Consider the following 17,163-nt stretch of genomic DNA (forward strand, 5'->3'; position numbering starts at 1 on the left):
CTGTATGCGTCATCTCTGTGAAAAGCATTTGTAGAGCGCTGGAAGGAACATCCTGTCTCTGTGCGCCCGTTCGCTGTTTACACCTCTGACTGATGCAAGTATTGTGTCAGCTCCCCACGCTGCCCAGTGCCATGGCAACACTCCGCCTGCATGTTCCCTTTCCCATCTCCCATCCGAACAACATACTTTTTTAAACATCGGTCCATCCTCACATGTACCTACAGATGTGCAGTATCATTATCTTTAGAAAATCATGTTTGTGATTTCAAGCAGCGTCCTTTGTGCCAGACGGACTAATGAGGTGCATGCCTTGAACATTTCACAAAGTACCTATTAGTGTACTCCTTTTCTTGTCCTGAAACAGTATTTCTGGAAGTAAAATTTGAAATGTACCAGTGAAAGGAAAGTTTGTGCAGCTACAAGGGCCTATGTATTAGTATGATATGATTGTTTGAAATTTTTAATAGACTAGGCCTTTTTTTAAGACATGGTTCTGTAAATTTGGCCTGTCTCACCTTGACACGTGCTCCGGACTCGGGTCGTGAATCTTCAGAGGACAGGACGACATTAATGCAGGAGAGGGACAGATCAGGAACACGTCTGCCCTTTATGTGCACAAAGACAGAGGAAAAGAGCGACAGAGAGAGACAAGTGAAGGAAGCAGAGGAATGCTAATAGGAGCACTCAGTCATGTGGAGCGGGACGGTAATGGGACTTCATTCATTCTTAATGAACACATTGTTAATTTCACTGACGTACAGTAACAGCCTGAGCTGCACCCTCGATGATGACTAGACTAGATATTGATTTGAATTTGGCACATTAGAGACCGTTTTTTATAACGTCACATGCGTCTTCATTTCAAAGCTGCTTTTCTGACAACGTAGGAGTTTTATTTTCATGTGGTTTTATTGATTGCTTGTGGTTATTTGTGGTTAAGTTGAATCTAAACGCGTTTCCTGCAGCAAATTGTTTTGGTGAAAGTGAAAACGTATTGAATAAATTTGATGTTTATTACACAGTATTGTGGCCCACGATTTTGGACCAATAGAATTTTACTTTGAGCAGAGCTACGGATGCATGATACTGGATTTTTGCAGATATCCGATATGCTGATGTTTTTCAACTCATTTTGGCCGATAGCCGATGCCGATACCGCTATATTTCCTTTTGTTTGGAAAGAGCACCAAGTCTCTCCTGTGCAGAAATTATAAGCAAATTATTTTTAATTTTGGTAACTTTTTAACAAGAACTTATTTGTTAGAATTAAATTAACAATACTGAAGTTCTTTTATAATGACAGTACATTGAAGCTTTAAAAATAACTATAAATAAACTAAATATAAATTGCTGCATTTTTTTTCTTAGAAAGATGCAGTAGTAACCTGCAGTAATTCTCAGATTAAATGCAGCGATCCAAAACAGTGAATCGAATCATCATTCAGACAAAACTTTGCTTCAGCAACTGCTGACGTGATGTAACTGGTAGCACATCCTGAGCACATGTGAGTTACTTCTCTTGTCGGCAAGACGTACTGGCATATTTTTTTCATATCGGGCCGATGCCAGTATTCACATTTAAAGCCATTATCAGCCAATTCTGATATCGGTCCAATAATATTGTGCATGCCGTTGCAGAAAGGAACAAAAAAGGTTCTGTTAAGGTTGTTAAGGACAAAGAGAAAATCAATTTAGATGGAAAAGATTGTGTCTGGTTTAGGACAGTGCAAATGTATCACTGGAAACTTGGTGTAATGCCATATGTACTGTACACTGCAATCAAGTTACACAATGTTAACATTAAATTTGAATTGTTGGTATGTCTTATATTAGTCATGGCAAATGATCACAGGCTTGATTGTTATCATTCATGCAGAATGCTTTTCAGTCTTTATATAAAGCACTATCCAGCAGCTGACATTGGTTATCCAGCTATAGCTGTCAGAAGTAATTGCACAATAGGAGGAAACATTTTATAGTTGTATTTGTACCACCTATGTCTCCATGTGAAATCTCAGTCTCATCCGATCTGCATCAGCTCGTCAACAAACACAGATGGTGCGCAGATATGTTTTCTGGACCTAATTAGGAACCACAGTGTCATTTTACGGGCAGCACCCTATAGCACGTTCTTACGGATCTGCACAGCACCGAACCGTGGTGAAAAGCGCTATTTATTCAGTGGCAGACACACTTCTTAGGCTTACTCCTTTCTAGGACAGCAAATATGAATGAAGCATGTCACATGGACAATCTGAACAAGATGTCTCTGAAACGTGAGCCAGGGAACAGTACGGAACACTTCTGAGCAGCTGTTGGACGGCGAGAGGCTGTTTTTCGGGAACACTGAGACGGGCTAGAGAAAGAGTGCAAACGCCACGCCCAGCCTTGTTCCCAGGCTCCAGGCCGCTGGACGGAGAGCAAGAAAGGGGAAGGAAGCTGTTTTTATCTGGGTCAGAGTTTGGATCTGGAAGCACTTTCCTATTCCCCCAGTGCCGAGCACCACCCTGCTTTCGCAGTGTCTTCCACCGCAGCGCCATGTGGAAAATCCTGGAACATATTGCTGTTAAAGTGATGGATGGCAGCCCGGTGCAGAATGAGGTGGGGGATGGAAAGAAAAGTGCATCTGCTCCGTCCTTCACGAGGGTGTGTGTGCAGAGGAGGAGAAGATGAGATTACAGCTGAAGTCCTGCTGAAGGTGCTCGACCAGACTGTAGGAATGAGATCATGTCTCTCTCTGCGATTTAAATTTCATTGTCCCTATTCACAACATTCGTCATTTGTTTGATGGTGAGCAGCTTTGCATCCCAGGAAGCGTGTGTTGCTCTGATAGGATGCATTTGGATATAGAATATTGCTTCTCTTTCTGTCGTTGAGTGGAGGACCTTTAGGGAAATAGCACTGCTGTTCTTAGACACCACCAAGAGAAAAAGTGCCCTGTTTAACTTGCAGGCTAGTAAATAAATCACGTATCCTGCAATACTCTTGTTTTAAAATAGAAACTGGAATAGAGGTGTGTGTATATGTATGTATGTGAGTAATGCGATGGTTGTTACTAGGGAAAAAGGAGGGTATGACAGTGTACTTTACACTGGACATGCAATACTGTCTTTTTACGACAAACCACAGCACCTCTCAATTCCCAAACCGAATGTAATCTCGATCAGATGCAAAGATGTTACCTTATTGGCTTATTTTTGCTTGTTTCACTTCTAAATAGTGTATCTGATCTGACATTTGTTATGAGCAATGGTACAAATACAACAGTACATTAAAAAGCAGTCAGGGATATGACATTACAACCCTGAGCATGTTAACATTTGGCCACCAATATTTACATATCTTTACCTACTAGTATTGACATGGCCTGATGAACTTTGGGACTGTGTATCTTATACTGGTACACTAAAAAATTTGCCAGTCATTTACGTATAGAACTCTTAAGCTGATGATACATGGGGCAAGTTTTTGAGCAATTTTGCCAGGCAACTTTTTTGAGCAATGTTGTTTGGGCTCATAGGACTCATAAAATTTTGCTGAAATTATGCTAATATGACCGTACCTATAGGGTCAGAGATGGAGAGGGAAAATGCTGATGAAGAAACATATGACAAGAAATGTTAACTAAAATAAATGGACTAGAAATAAAATTCTACTCATTGGTTGAATATGGCTCCATTGAAGTACCTGCGTTTCTGGTCTGAGATGTGTTGTCATTCAACCCTGTTCAGCAATCACATGGCTGCAGTGTGGGCTTTTGTTTACACTGTGTGTATATGTGTGTGTGTGTGTGTGTCAGCAGCGGGGTATTTCCAGGGCTCAGTTCATGTGTTCATCAGGCCTGCTGTGTGATTGTGTAAATAACTGGAGCTCCTGTCAGCCCCTCCGCCCTCTCTCCACTCCTCATCACCATCAACAATTAATGGAAGTGCAGGGCGGATATCCCTCTCACCCTGCCAGACCCTGACACACACACACACACACACACACACACACACACACACACACACACACATACACACATACACATCTGCTTGACTGCTGGGCTCCTGCGAAGCGGAAATGTAGGGTTGCCGTGCATGAGGAGGTGTGAGAGCTTTCCTGTGCTTGTTTCAGATTCTGTGGGTCACTGGCCTTCATCAGATTGTTCAGATCTCTCTGTGACTGGAAACATTTTAGTGCTGATTGCAAAGCCTATCGCTGTTGCTTATGCTAAGGCTTAGGGGTTTGTTTAGACCACTAACCTGACATATAACGCTTTGTGGCATATCTTGCCCTGCACCGTTTGTGCTACAAACCTCAACACCTCAAATCAGGAAGTTTGCTGAGGAGTGGTTGTCATTGTGAGACTTCAGATTAACCTCAAACTGACTTACAACTGATCTGAAGAGAGATTTGTTTTTACTATTTGTTCTCATAATGCATAATGCAGATTTCTTAGGTAAAATATGTACGTTGGGAGTAGCATTGCTCACACAAAGGTCACTTTCAAACCAAGCAGCTTTATGCTGGTTAACTTGGAGAATTTACCATTTTTTTCACCCTTTTCAAATTCCAGGTTGGTTGGATGTGGGGTTTATTATTACCTCCAACACTGATATGACTTCGCATTGTGCTCTTGTAATTTTGGAATTTTATGCAAATGTTTTATTTTCTTGTTTGTTTCCTGCAGGATGAGGTGGACAGTTTAAGTCCTGTTTTTAGGGACTATCCACATCTCCATGAAGAAGTGAAAGCGTGGGTGAAAGACCAAAAAGTTCAGGAAATTTTTATGCAAGGTAAGGTGGTCACATTTAGTTTTTCTAAATCTTATGGATTTTAGATGACACAGCATTGTAATTTGAGCCCACCTTCCTGCTTTTTGTGTTGAAAAGTCAGCATTAACTTAACCTTTTATGTGCTTAAAATGACCTCAGGTTATGCCATTTAAGATTAAATGGTGATTCACCTACGAAAATGTTGTCATTGTCAGCTGTAATGCTAATGTTCACGTAAATAATGGTAATAATGGTTATGGCAATAATGGGAAATAATGATAGATTTATAGGATTAGTTTACTTCCAGAATAAAAATTTCACCCCCATGTCATCCAAGAAGTTCATGTCTTAATTTAGTTGAAAAGCTAGGTTTTTGAGAAAAACATTCCAGGATTTTTCTCTATATAGTTCTTTATGTCGAATGTCCAAATTGCAGTTTCAGTGCAGTTTCAAGGGCTCTACACGATCCCAGTCAAGGAACAAGGGTCTTGCCTAGCATTTAGTCATTTTCTAAAAAAAAAAAAAAAAAAAGCATATACTTTTTAACCACAAATGCTCATCTTGCACTAGCTTGCAATGCGCAGCTTGACGCATTACGTAATCATGTTGGAAACACTATACGCAGTTAGCTATTTTTCTGTGTACTTCAGTTCAAAACGTTAGAGTTGGGTGAAAACTCCATCTCTATTTCTCCTCCAAATTTAAAATCGTCCGACATTGTTGTTTTACCATATTTTGTAAATGGTGTTTGACTTTTTTGCACATTTGCTTTGTAAACATGTCCCGCATGTAATGGTCCCAGTAATGGTGACCTTTCCTACATGATGTAATGTGTGAGGTTTGGCTGGTGCAAGATGAGCATTTGTGGTTAAAAAGTATATGCTTTTTTATTTTTTTTTTTTTTTTTGTTTTTTTTTTTAAATGACCTAATGTTTCACTAAATAACACCCTTATCCCGTGTAGAGATCGTGTAGACACCTGCACAGAAACTGCAGTTTGGACATTCAACCCGTTGTGTCCCATTAAAGTCCACTATATGGAGTATTTTTTAAGAACCTTAATTTCTTTTCAGCTAAAGAAAGAAATACACGAATTTCATCTGGAAGTGAACTAATCCTTTAAAAAAGAAAAGTTACCATTGTGATGTCGGCTTGACACTCAGTCTCCATTTCCTGGTCAGAGTGTTTAAGGACCAGAGTAGTTTTTCCCAAACTGACTGCCAACACACATTCAGTTCCAGCTCCTTTCTGGTACAGAATGCCCAATTTCTAGGATCCAAAACAGAAACATCCCTTCTTTTTCTCTTGGAAATGTGTGACTGTACGGAAGTGAAAAGAGTGCTGAAAAAAACCCCCAAAAGAACAGCAACAAAACCTCATGTGGTTTGTAAAAATGGCAGACCACTCGCTGTACCTGGCTGGTTTAGGCAGAGGGTGTTGTTGAGGTCTTGGCATAAGCTGTTGTTTACAAAGTCCATAACAAAATTCCAGGCCCACAATTAGTGATAATTGTTGAACTTGGCAGTTGACAAGGGCAGAATGGAAAGTATCTCAAAGCCAAAGGTTTTGGTGGGGAAACAGAGAACAAAAAGGAAAAAAAAATAAACCGTCTGTGGTTTTATGCAGACGTCGCCCCTTGGTTTATGTGCATGTGCAAACGTGTGTGAAGGAGATGCATTTTGGGTTGTTGTAGGCACAAGGACAGTGAAGGGTTAGCTGTTCTAGCAGGGCATATGAGCACTGTGTTCAGGAGTAATTAATGGGAATGACCTGCCCTGCACTAATGAGCTCCAGTCAGTTTGGACACCTGCCAGCGTTTGCTGCGGCTAACAGCATATCACAGATACAAGGACTGATGTGTCATTCCCTGAGGTAAAGTTCACCCAGAATGAACAAAAAGAGAGCTTTGCAGAATGCTTACATTGTGTGCTCACACAGTAGACGGTGACCAAGTACTAAGAGCTGTAAAAAGAAAAAAAGCACTCCATATTACTCCTACTCTTTCTTTCTTTTTTTCTCAATCCATTTTTCTTTTTCCTGACAACCATCCATCCATCCATCTTTATTTCTTGCCATCCATTCATTTATCCATCCATTTTTCTTTCATTCCCTCCATCCATTTTTCTTTCTTTCCCCCCATCATCCATTCACCTCTCATCTTTCTTTCCGTCCATCGTTTTGCTTTTCATTCATCATCCTTCTTACTTTCATCCATCCATTTGTCTTTTTTCTTTCCCTCATCCAGCCTTCTCTTTACTGCCGTCCATCCATCCATCTTTCTATATTTTTGCCCTCCATTGATTAATCAATCCATTTTTCTTTTTCTTTCCCTCCTTCCATCCATTTTTTTCTTTCTTTCCCTCCATGCATCAATCCATCCACCTCTCATCTTTCTTTCCATCCATCTTTTTCCTTTCCATTCATCCATCCTTCTTACTGCCGTCCATCCATCCTTCTCTTTACTGCCATCCATCCATCATCCATCTATCTTTCTATATTTTTGCCCTCCATTCATCAATCTATTTTTCTTTTTCTTTCCCTCCTTCCATCCATTTTTCTTTTTCCTAACACCCATCCATCCATCCATCCATCCATCCATCCATCATCCATCTTTCTTTACTGCCATCCATCCATCATCAAGAAAGGTTTACTATCTATTCATTTTTCTTTACTTCTTGCATTTGTTCATCTATCCATCTGTTTTTCTTTCTTTCCTTCCATCTATCCACAACTCATCTTTCTCTCCATCATCCTTCTTACTTTCATCCATCCATTTGTATTTCTTTTCCTCCATCCATCCTTCTTTCTTTAGTCATCCGTCGTTCTATATTTCTTGCCCTCCATTCTTCAATCAATATATTTTTCTTTCTTTCCCTCCATCATCATACATTTTTCTTTTTCCTGACATCCATCCATCATCCATCTTTTTCATCTCTTTTCCTCCACCTATCTGTTCACCCATCATCTTTCTTTCTGTCTTTATCTTTTTTCCTTTCTATCCATCCATCCTTCTTACTTTCATCCATCCATTTCTGTTTTTCTTTTTTCTGCATCCATTTTCTTTTTCTCCCTTTATCCATCCATCTTTCTTTTTTCTTGCCATCCATTCATCAATCTATCCTCTTTTTCTTTCTTTTCCTCCATTTATCCATTATCCTTCCACTATCCATCCATCCATTTTTCTTTCATTCTCACTATTTATTTTTCTTTCCATTCATCCATTTTTCTTTCTTTCCCTCCATATAAATAAGTTGAAAAGTAATGAAAAGCATCATGAAAAGTTTGATATGCCATACTGAAGTTAAGGCACTCTTAGCCTGTTATTAATGCTGTGTATGGTTTTATTGGATGTGAGTTTTTGATAGTGTTTCTGGTTCTTGATATCTTCAGGTCCCTATTCTTTGAATGGCTACCGTGTACGAGTTTACAGACAAGACTCAGCCACCCAGTGGTTCACGGGGATCATCACCCACCACGATCTCTTCAGCCGCACTATGGTTGTCATGAATGACCAGGTATCTGAGACCTTTTATACACAAGTTAAAAAAATTTTTGTACAAATCCACGGTATTATTGTTAATAAAAATGTATTTATCATAAAACTGAAAATTAATGTGTTGATTTGTAATGATTTTACTGCAGGCCTTTTGTGGTTCATTTGTTTAAAACAACAAAAATCATTCTGTCTCTGTGTACAGGTACTAGAGCCTCAGAACGTTGACCCCTCCATGGTACAGATGACCTTTCTGGATGATGTGGTCCATTCTTTATTAAAAGGAGAGAACATAGGTATCACTTCACGACGCAGGTCTCGCTCTAGCCAGAACAGCAACACTGCCCATGTGAGTGTAACCTACCAGAGCACACACATATCTCACAAACCTATATGTGCTTTTGTTGCTAGACGATCAGCGCACCTGCCTTCCTGGATCAACTTTGTGTTCAATGTTATATGGCAACTTGTATTTCTGTCTTCTGTGAATGTCTGTCCCACTGTCTGTGCTTATTATCGGATGTGGTGTCTGTAGCTAGCTTTGAAGTAAAGTTCCTATGTGCTTTTTTACAACCTTTTTAAGAAACTTAGAGCCTTGTAGAAAAACATATCATTGCTCCCTTCTTCATCATTAACAAGACTTCTCTGTTCCACCTTGTTTTTGTTTGTTTTCTTCTCTTTTTCCCTGTTTTAAACATTAATTGGGGATATGCAAGCAGACCACAGGAGGGAGACCAAGCGGCTCTACAGGGATCTCTCAGGTACCGGGCCGCACCTCCCTCTCTCCATAGATTTAGAGCTGCTTTTATGCCACCTGCATATCCCTGTCTATTAGAATTATTTAGCATTAATTTATTACTAAGTACTACTAGTTTTACTACTAGTGCTGATTTTCCAATAAATGCTTACCCCGATTACAGTTTCACGCACTGTGCTTGCATGGATTGAATAGATAAAATATTTTTGAGATACATGGTTGGAAAGCTTTTTTAAGAGCCATAGGAACTCTTCTTTAAGCCTAGCTCTGTGACCAGTTTTTTTACAGACGTGTGTAGTGCAGTTGTTGCTGGCAAGGAACTGTTTTTTTTTTTTAAATCCATTATAAGCCCTCTCATGCTTGTGTTTGCTGTTTGCACGCCCTTTTGTGTTTTTTATTTTTCAGGGTCATTACACGCGTGCCCAGGCCAATAGCCCCAGACCCGTGATGAATTCCTCTGGCTCCACCCCCAAACAGGCCTCTCAGGCTCAGCAGCAGCAGCATCAGCAACAATCCCAGCATGCTCAGCAGCAGGTATCTCAGCAACACCAGCAGCAGCAGTCCTCACCAGGTCAACAGCGCGGCTCACGATCTTCACGTCGGAAAGGCTCTGACAGCAGCGTTCCAGATGATGAAAAGATCAAAGATGAAAAATCGGACAGCGGAGGAAAAGGTAAAACACTGATCGATGTGAGACAGTTATGTTGTAGATGTAAATATGTTAATGGTGCTTTTACTTGAAGTACAGTTGAGATCAAAAATTTACATACACCTTGCAGAATCTGCAAAAATTAGTTATTTTACCAAAATATGAGGTTACATATAATCCACCAGAGAAAATAATAATTGAATTTATAATAATGACCCTGTTCAAAAGTTTACATACACTTAATTCTTAAAACTTTGTTGTTACCTGAGTGATCCACAGCTGTTTTTTTTTTTAATTTAGTGATAGTTGTTGTCCTGAACAGTTAAACTGCTTGCTGTTCTTCAGAAAAATCCTTCAGGTCCCACAAATTCTTTTTTTTCAGCATTTTTGTGTATTTGAACCCTTTCCAACAATGCCTGTATGATTTTGAGATCCATCTTTTCACACTGAGCACAACTGAGGGACTCACATGCAACTATTACAGAAGATTCAAATGCTCACTGACGCTACAGACGGAAACACGATGCGTTAAGAGCCGGGGGTGAAAACTTTTTTGAATTTGAAGTTTAGGGTAACGTATCTTCTGTAGCTTCTGAAGGGCAGTACTAAAGGGAACTAAATATGGTATTTAGGCAAAATAAGAAAAATGTACACATCTTCATTCTGTTCAAAAGTTTACAACCCTGGCTCTTAATGCATCTCTTAATGTGAGTGTTTGAAAATTTTGTAATAGTCGCATATGAGTCCCTCAGTTGTTCTTGTGTAAAAACGTGCATATCAAAATCATACAGTCATTGTCGGAGAGGGTTTAAATTTGCAAAAATGCTGAAAAGGATTTTTCTGAAGAACAGCAGACAGTTTAATTGTTGAGGACAAACAAAGGACTCATGAACAACTATCACTAAACAAACAAACAAAAAAACAACAACAGCTGTTGATCATTCAAGTAACAACACAGTATTAAGAATCAAGTGTATGTAAATTTTTCGACAGGGTAATTTTTATAAATTCAACTATCATTTTCTCTTGTGGACTATATGTAAACATCTTTTATGTGAAATATCTTATTCAGGTCTGTACTACATAAAAATATTATTGACCTTAACTGTATGCATGTGTGTTTCTAACACGGAAGGTTGCCAGGTAGGTCTGTCAGTTTTTTTCGAAACATGGGAAATATAGCATATTTTCATATTACTTGTGTCAAATGTTTTCATAAATAATGCTTCAAGGACTAAAGGTCTGTGACTGAATTGTTTTGATTCAGTCATGTTTTAAATTTGATGGGAAATGAAGCAGTAATTGTAGCACCCCACTCTGATGAATTAAAACATAATGAATCTCTTCTAGATTGATTGTATTTCCCCCTATTATGGCTTTCATGTTATACAGAGGCTATTATGTTTGGCACGGTCTAGTGCTGTATATTTAAGTTGACGAAACCTTCTACTGGAAAGGTTCCGTGCTAGCTTTTTGGCTGGATGGCCGTCTGGTAAAAGATCATTTAGATCCTTCCATCATAATTCCTGCAGTCAGGGTGTTGGGTCTTTGAGAGATGAGTTGAGTGCAGCCACTGCAGTAAAATGGACATTTTAAGTGTGCATAAATTCTAGCAGAGTCCCATCCATCACACTTCTAATGCAGCACTTAAGATTCAATCAGCCTTTAACCTAAGTACGAAATGACATCATCCTGATCCGTACTTTAATAATCAATTGGATTGAGTTTCTTGTGCACTCAGCGTGCATGGAATTGTTTGCTGGTGGCATGTTTTGCGTCTGTGTTGAAAATTCTTCCTGACAGAGTTGGTTTCTTTTTCTTTCTAGATGCTTCTAAAAACAAAAGCAAGCAGACAAACAAGAGGAGGAAAGCAGATGAGGAGGACAAAAAGAGCGGTCTCAAGCGGCTCAAAACAGAGACGTCTGACCTCTCTGAAAGCAGCGACTCTGAGAACTCTAATAAGCGGAGCATAGACTCCTCATCGGAGCACAGTTCAGAGAATGAGCTCAAATGCAAGAGCACTTCAAAAGGTCCAGAGGAGGAGGAGAAGTCCCAGGGATCCAAGCCTATGGACGAGTTGAGTGTAATCAACAGGCTATCTCCCTGGGATGAGATGCAGGATAAAAGCAGTAAGCCGGTGGCCGTGGAGGTGGCTCAGCTGGCAGAGAGCGAGCGGTCAGGAGATAGGAGATCTCCGCTTCCTCCTCCGGCCTCCTGTACGCAAAACCAAGCCTCTGGACCGACAGAGGTCCAAAGCTGCATTGTCGAGATGAAAAGCACTGTGAAAACCCTCCCCAAGGACCATTATGGCACAGGAGCACCTCGGACACACACGCCCAAGTGCGTGATTGATATCACAGAGGATGCGACCACGCAGCCGTGTTCCAGAGAGAACTCTGAGGCCGTATCGGCCCTGCTGGCATCACAGAAGTGTGATGCTTACGTCTCCGAATCCAGACATTTGGTGCTAAACACTTCCCACTCAGAGTGCAGGAGGCCGGATGGCGAACAGCAGCAGAATGCTCGCAGCATAGGCGGGAAAATCGAACTCGCCCACTCTGAGGTCATAAGGCCGGTGACATCAGTGAGTGAGTCAGCAGCCCTGGGCGAGAGAGGGAAGCTCCAGCAGCAGTACACATCTATGGTTATTAAAAATGCCTCATTAACTGAGGAAATTAGGAAAACCCATAAACTCAGTCCTTCCCCTGACTTGCCCAAACCTAAGTCCAACTCATCCCCTGATATTCTCAAGCCCAAGTGCAATCCTTCACCTGACATCATAAAGTCAAAAACCCACAGCGTTCATGAATCCTCCAAGCCTAAACCAAATACATCTCCCGAGGTGTCCAAACATAAACCGCGGCACCCTGAAAACCCACCTACGACAGGCCGCTTGCCGCTCAAACCCGAGCCAGAAGTACTCCGCTCCAGTTTTAAGCCCGTGCCAGCCCGCGGAGGGCCATCCGAATCAACAAAAAGCCCGCTTGTTGTTGACAAAAATGAGCATTTTACGGTTTACCGTGACCCTGCATTGGTGCGTCCTGAATCGGATAGTAACCACGTGGCTTACCTGCACCCACACCTGCATCCACTACATGGTTCTTCTCATGCTACGTGTCTCACGCCCAGCTCGCACCACCCGTCCCATCTTCTCCCTTCTTCCTCCATGAGCCACTCTGTGCACCACCCACACCTTCTGCCCACCGTACTGCCCACAATTCCACCAGCCTCTCTTCTGGGCAGCCATGCCCGGTTGGACTCCCCTGGACTCGGGCACTTGGCTTTGGCCCACCACCATTCCCACCAGCAGCAGCAGTTCCTCCAGCAACAGCCACCCCCATCCCTGCTGGCCCAGACGCATGGAGGTGCCTCGTATAACCAGCTCGGCCTCTACCCCATCATCTGGCAATACCCAAACGGTACCCACTCCTACCCACCTGGGTACAAGTGGGTACACCCGGAAAATGCTGTCAATTCAGACTCCAGCATACGGAGGGTATGTGTGTGTATAACCGGTCCGTTTACTAGCCCTGGTTGTTATAATTTATACAGATATATAATTGAAATGTACATTGTTCAAATGGGGTTATTGTGAGAAGATCCCTTAGAGGAGGGACAGATACTCGACCTCTGTCTTGCTTCTGACATCATGCTGACATCTTGCTGCTGTATCATGTCTGGACACAACTCCAAGCCTTTAATGTTCACTGTAATTCACTCAAACTAATTTAAGAAACTATCGACAGCATCAGTGGCATGAAGGGTTTGTTAGCACTGAAAATAATACAGTAGTTGTGCTGAAGACTTCCTGCATTTCTGTAAACCTGGAGAATTCCAAGATAAAATAACTCAACTGGAATCACTTTTTCATACTGTCCATTATAAGCATATGTTAGAGAGTCTGGAAATATCACAGAATGAGAGACGGTCATTCCTATGCACAGTTTGTGTGCAGTGACTTGTTAAGAGAATTGTGTGTTGCCCTTAGTGCATTATGACCTTCTGTTTGTTTGTGTGTGTGCCATACAGAACACTTCCAGCCCCTGGCTGCACCACTCCACCCCTGTAACCTCAGCAGACAGCATGGGGATTTTGAGCCATGTCCCGGGCAGACCAGCCAGCGCAGATCCTCATCGACCCATCAAGATCAGCTCGCACTCCAGCCCGCCGCTCTCCAAAACCCCTGGAGAACTCCACAAAGAGTGAGCACGTGCACACTTGTGTCTGTCTCTGTCTGTCATTAACACACATGGTTAATCCATTCCCACAGTCCTGCAGTGCCTGGAACTGCAGCTAGCTGTTAAATACCTTGTGACCTGAGGTGGAACAAATGCCATGTGATAGAAGCACTGTACGCTCATTCGGTGACTGTGCGCATAATTAAACTATTCTATTATAGCACGCTGAATGCCTGTACTCATTGAACCACCCCCAGTGCAGTTACCTAATATCTGAGAAGGAACATACTGTAGCACTAACTTTAGAACAAATATTGGTCCAGCATTTCTGTAACTATTGAACAAAATATTTTAAGATACGCAGGTACATCTAAACATCACCAGTTTAGAATCACCAGTTTAGAATGAATTATATGGCAAGAATCAATCATGCTGACAGATTTTTTTTTTTATATATATCGTTTCTTTAGAGATCAGGAGAAGAATGTGTTTGTGGACCCTATGCGTAGCGTGGCCAATGTCCACCTGAAGCAAGAGCCGGACCGAAGCAGGACGCCTACCAATAAGGAGCTGCACCGTCTCTACATGGAGTCCCCCCACAGCAAGCAGCAACTACCACCACGCATGCCTCAGGAGGGGCCGGACCGTACCAGCAAGTATAAGGAAGAAAACCGCCGCATCCTTCTAGAGAGCATCGAAATGGCCCCCTTCACCGCCAAGATCCGTGCTGGAGAGGCAGAGCGCGAGTCCTACTCCAGGATTTCATCCCAGCCCAAAAGCCACGAGAAAGAGGCGGAGCACTCTGTGGCTGATCTGTACAAGTACAAACAATCTGTATCTCAGTCCCTCCCTCAAACCAACTACTTCACCACGCTGTCAAATAGTGTTGTAAATGAGCCACCACGACTTTTCCAATCCAAAGATCTCAATCCATACTTTGACAAGGCACCCGCAGCCTCTAGCCCCTTGTCCTTGGGCTCATACAACTCTAGTCACACCAAGTCTTTGTCCAAGCCTCCTCCTCTCATTAAGCACCAGCCGGAGGGAGAGGGACTGGTGGGCAAGATCACCGAACAGCTCAGTCAACAAGCACCCATGCACTCACTCAGTACCTCAGTGGTGACGGTCAGTGAACGCTGCAGCCCGGCTATCTCTCCCTCCAGTCAGCCCAAGGGCATGCCAGCCTTGCGTAGAGCGCCGGTTTTTCACCCGCCCACCCAGCAGGCACTTGACCGCAAGGAGGGGGCCTACGGACGCCTTTCCCCACCTACGCTCACCCCCATCCAGCCCGTCAGCTCAGCGGGGAAGGTGTCAGAACAGCAGAAACCGCCCACCCTGCTCCCAGAGCTCAGGGATGAGAAAAGCGGAGCCGAGCCGGGCTCGGCCGAATCCTGCCGGCCTGGCGGGGAAGCAAAGAGCCACGAGAAAGTGGCCTGGCATTCAGAGAATAGCCAAGGGAAGCCACAGGCAGCCATGGCATCTGTTATTGTCCGCCCTTCTACTTGCATAAAATACGACGGCTCGCCAGGTCCCAAGACGGCACCCAAAGAGCAACTTGGTAGCAGATTGTTTGCTGGCCGCACTCAGGCAGACTGCCTGAAAGTGGCAGAGAGTAGGGAATCTGGGAGAATCATCCTACCAAACACGAATTTGGAGGATCCCAGTGATCAGTACAACAAAAACCTGATTAGAGCGTCACCGGGTGTCATTCCCAGCTCAGTAGCAGTTGTGGCCAATTCTGTGTGCAATACTAGGACTAATGAAGCCATTGCCGCTGCCAGCGGCACGTTTAGCACGCAGAGCCACAATGGAGCAGATCTGTCGTTCTCCATCTCTGGCACTAGCAGTAGTAGCAGACTGGAAAGCTCTGCTTCCAAAAGCCGCACTCCCACTGTTGTTGACTCGCAGGAGGGAGGTTCGAGAACCACCTCCCCTAGCGCACTGCCTCAGACCGGCTCTGCCGGCCCCACACAGGCCTACTCAAGGAACTTCGTTCACCTGAAGAAGGCCAAAGCAGCTCTGGCTGCGGCTCAGTCTCGTGGCTCCAGTAGTGCCTCAGAAAGTGAAAGTGGTAGCGTCAGATCCTCTCAGGACTCACCCACCATCGCCCAGGATAATTCCACGCCCTGCAATCCTGCCAGCAAAACCAGCCCAGTGCCCAATGGACAGCCAGCGCAGGTGTGCCAGTCGAATTATCACAAGCTCAAGAAAGCCTGGCTCACGCGACACTCGGAGGAGGACAAAAACACAAACAAATCTGAAAAAGGCGGGAATGCCATTTCTGAGCTAATTAAACCATGCTCCGTCAACCTGATCGCCCCCGCATCTAGTGATGTGGATCTGGGCAAGGACAGCAAAGGACAAGAGGACAAGCTGTCCCAGGAGGACAGAAAGACTCGTCGTACCCCCAAGCGCCCGTACGAATCGGGCTCTGAGAGCGGTGATGACTCAGACTCTAGCGAGAGTAAGCTGGAACAAAGGACTAAAAGGCAACCCAAGCCCACTTACAAAAAGAAACAGAACGACATGCAGAAAAGGAAGGGAGACAATGAGAAGGAGGAGGACGAGGTGAAGCCAAATGGTATTTTCCGGAGTGCCAAGGAAAAGACCAAACTGAAGCTGGCCAGTACCAGTAAGTGCATCCCAGTCTACATCAAAAAAGGTCTTTTTTTATGGAACAGACTCCATGTCTTGATTTAAAAAAAAAAAAAAAAAATGCTAGTGGTGATTCATGTAGTCAGTAGACCTCCACAATCCAGTCCATTTTTACCATCCAATTAATTACGGATGAATAAAATCAAGTACTTATTGAATATTTAGTTTCACTCGGATTAAACAGAGTAAACATTTCACAAGTAAAATGGGTTGTGAATGGCTGTTTCATGTTGAACTCTGGGGTTATTGGAAGGTTTTCAGTGTGTGAGAAAGAGAGTGAGGTGTGTTTGGTGAACATCTGGACGGCAGCTGTGCAAATTGCTTCTACTAGAATGCTCACATTTATGTGGAAAACATCTCCAAGAGCACTTGGGCTTTTATTAGCACTTTCTGATGATTGCTGTGTAGCAAAATGGTGCCTCTTTGTAATTGCATAGCTTCTAAAGCTGTAGGTCACTGTAACAGTACAGTAGGTCACAACTGTCAGGTTTCATAAATGTTGTGATTGCTTGTGGTTACAACATAAACATTAACTCTTCAAAGCCTGCACATGTCTCCCATCATCCACGCCTAGTGATAGACTGATATATCTGGGTCAGGCTGATACTTATTATTCAGTTAAAGTTTAATAAATGTGGAGTTTTTATGCAATGGATGAAGTAATGGTGTGTAATC

The 17,163-nt window shown here is 42.9% G+C and overlaps 1 protein-coding gene across 5 annotated transcripts in view; it reads left to right on the forward strand.

Moving 5' to 3' along the window:
* jmjd1cb (jumonji domain containing 1Cb) overlaps positions 1-17,163 on the forward strand; it is a 133,116-nt gene that overhangs the window by 96,995 nt on the left and 18,958 nt on the right. For 3 of the 5 annotated variants that reach the window (XM_051124780.1, XM_051124784.1, XM_051124783.1), the window contains 8 exons: positions 4,673-4,778; positions 8,147-8,271; positions 8,455-8,598; positions 8,966-9,010; positions 9,412-9,679; positions 11,482-13,151; positions 13,685-13,857; positions 14,304-16,465. In XM_051124780.1, the coding sequence (XP_050980737.1) occupies positions 4,673-4,778; positions 8,147-8,271; positions 8,455-8,598; positions 8,966-9,010; positions 9,412-9,679; positions 11,482-13,151; positions 13,685-13,857; positions 14,304-16,465 (4,693 nt within the window). The remainder of the gene's footprint in view (positions 1-4,672; positions 4,779-8,146; positions 8,272-8,454; positions 8,599-8,965; positions 9,011-9,411; positions 9,680-11,481; positions 13,152-13,684; positions 13,858-14,303; positions 16,466-17,163) is intronic. The other 2 variants (XM_051124781.1, XM_051124782.1) reach the window with 2 other exon arrangements.

The sequence above is a fragment of the Labeo rohita genome, chromosome 12 (genome assembly GCF_022985175.1).
Source record: "Labeo rohita strain BAU-BD-2019 chromosome 12, IGBB_LRoh.1.0, whole genome shotgun sequence".
NCBI lineage: Eukaryota > Metazoa > Chordata > Actinopteri > Cypriniformes > Cyprinidae > Labeo > Labeo rohita.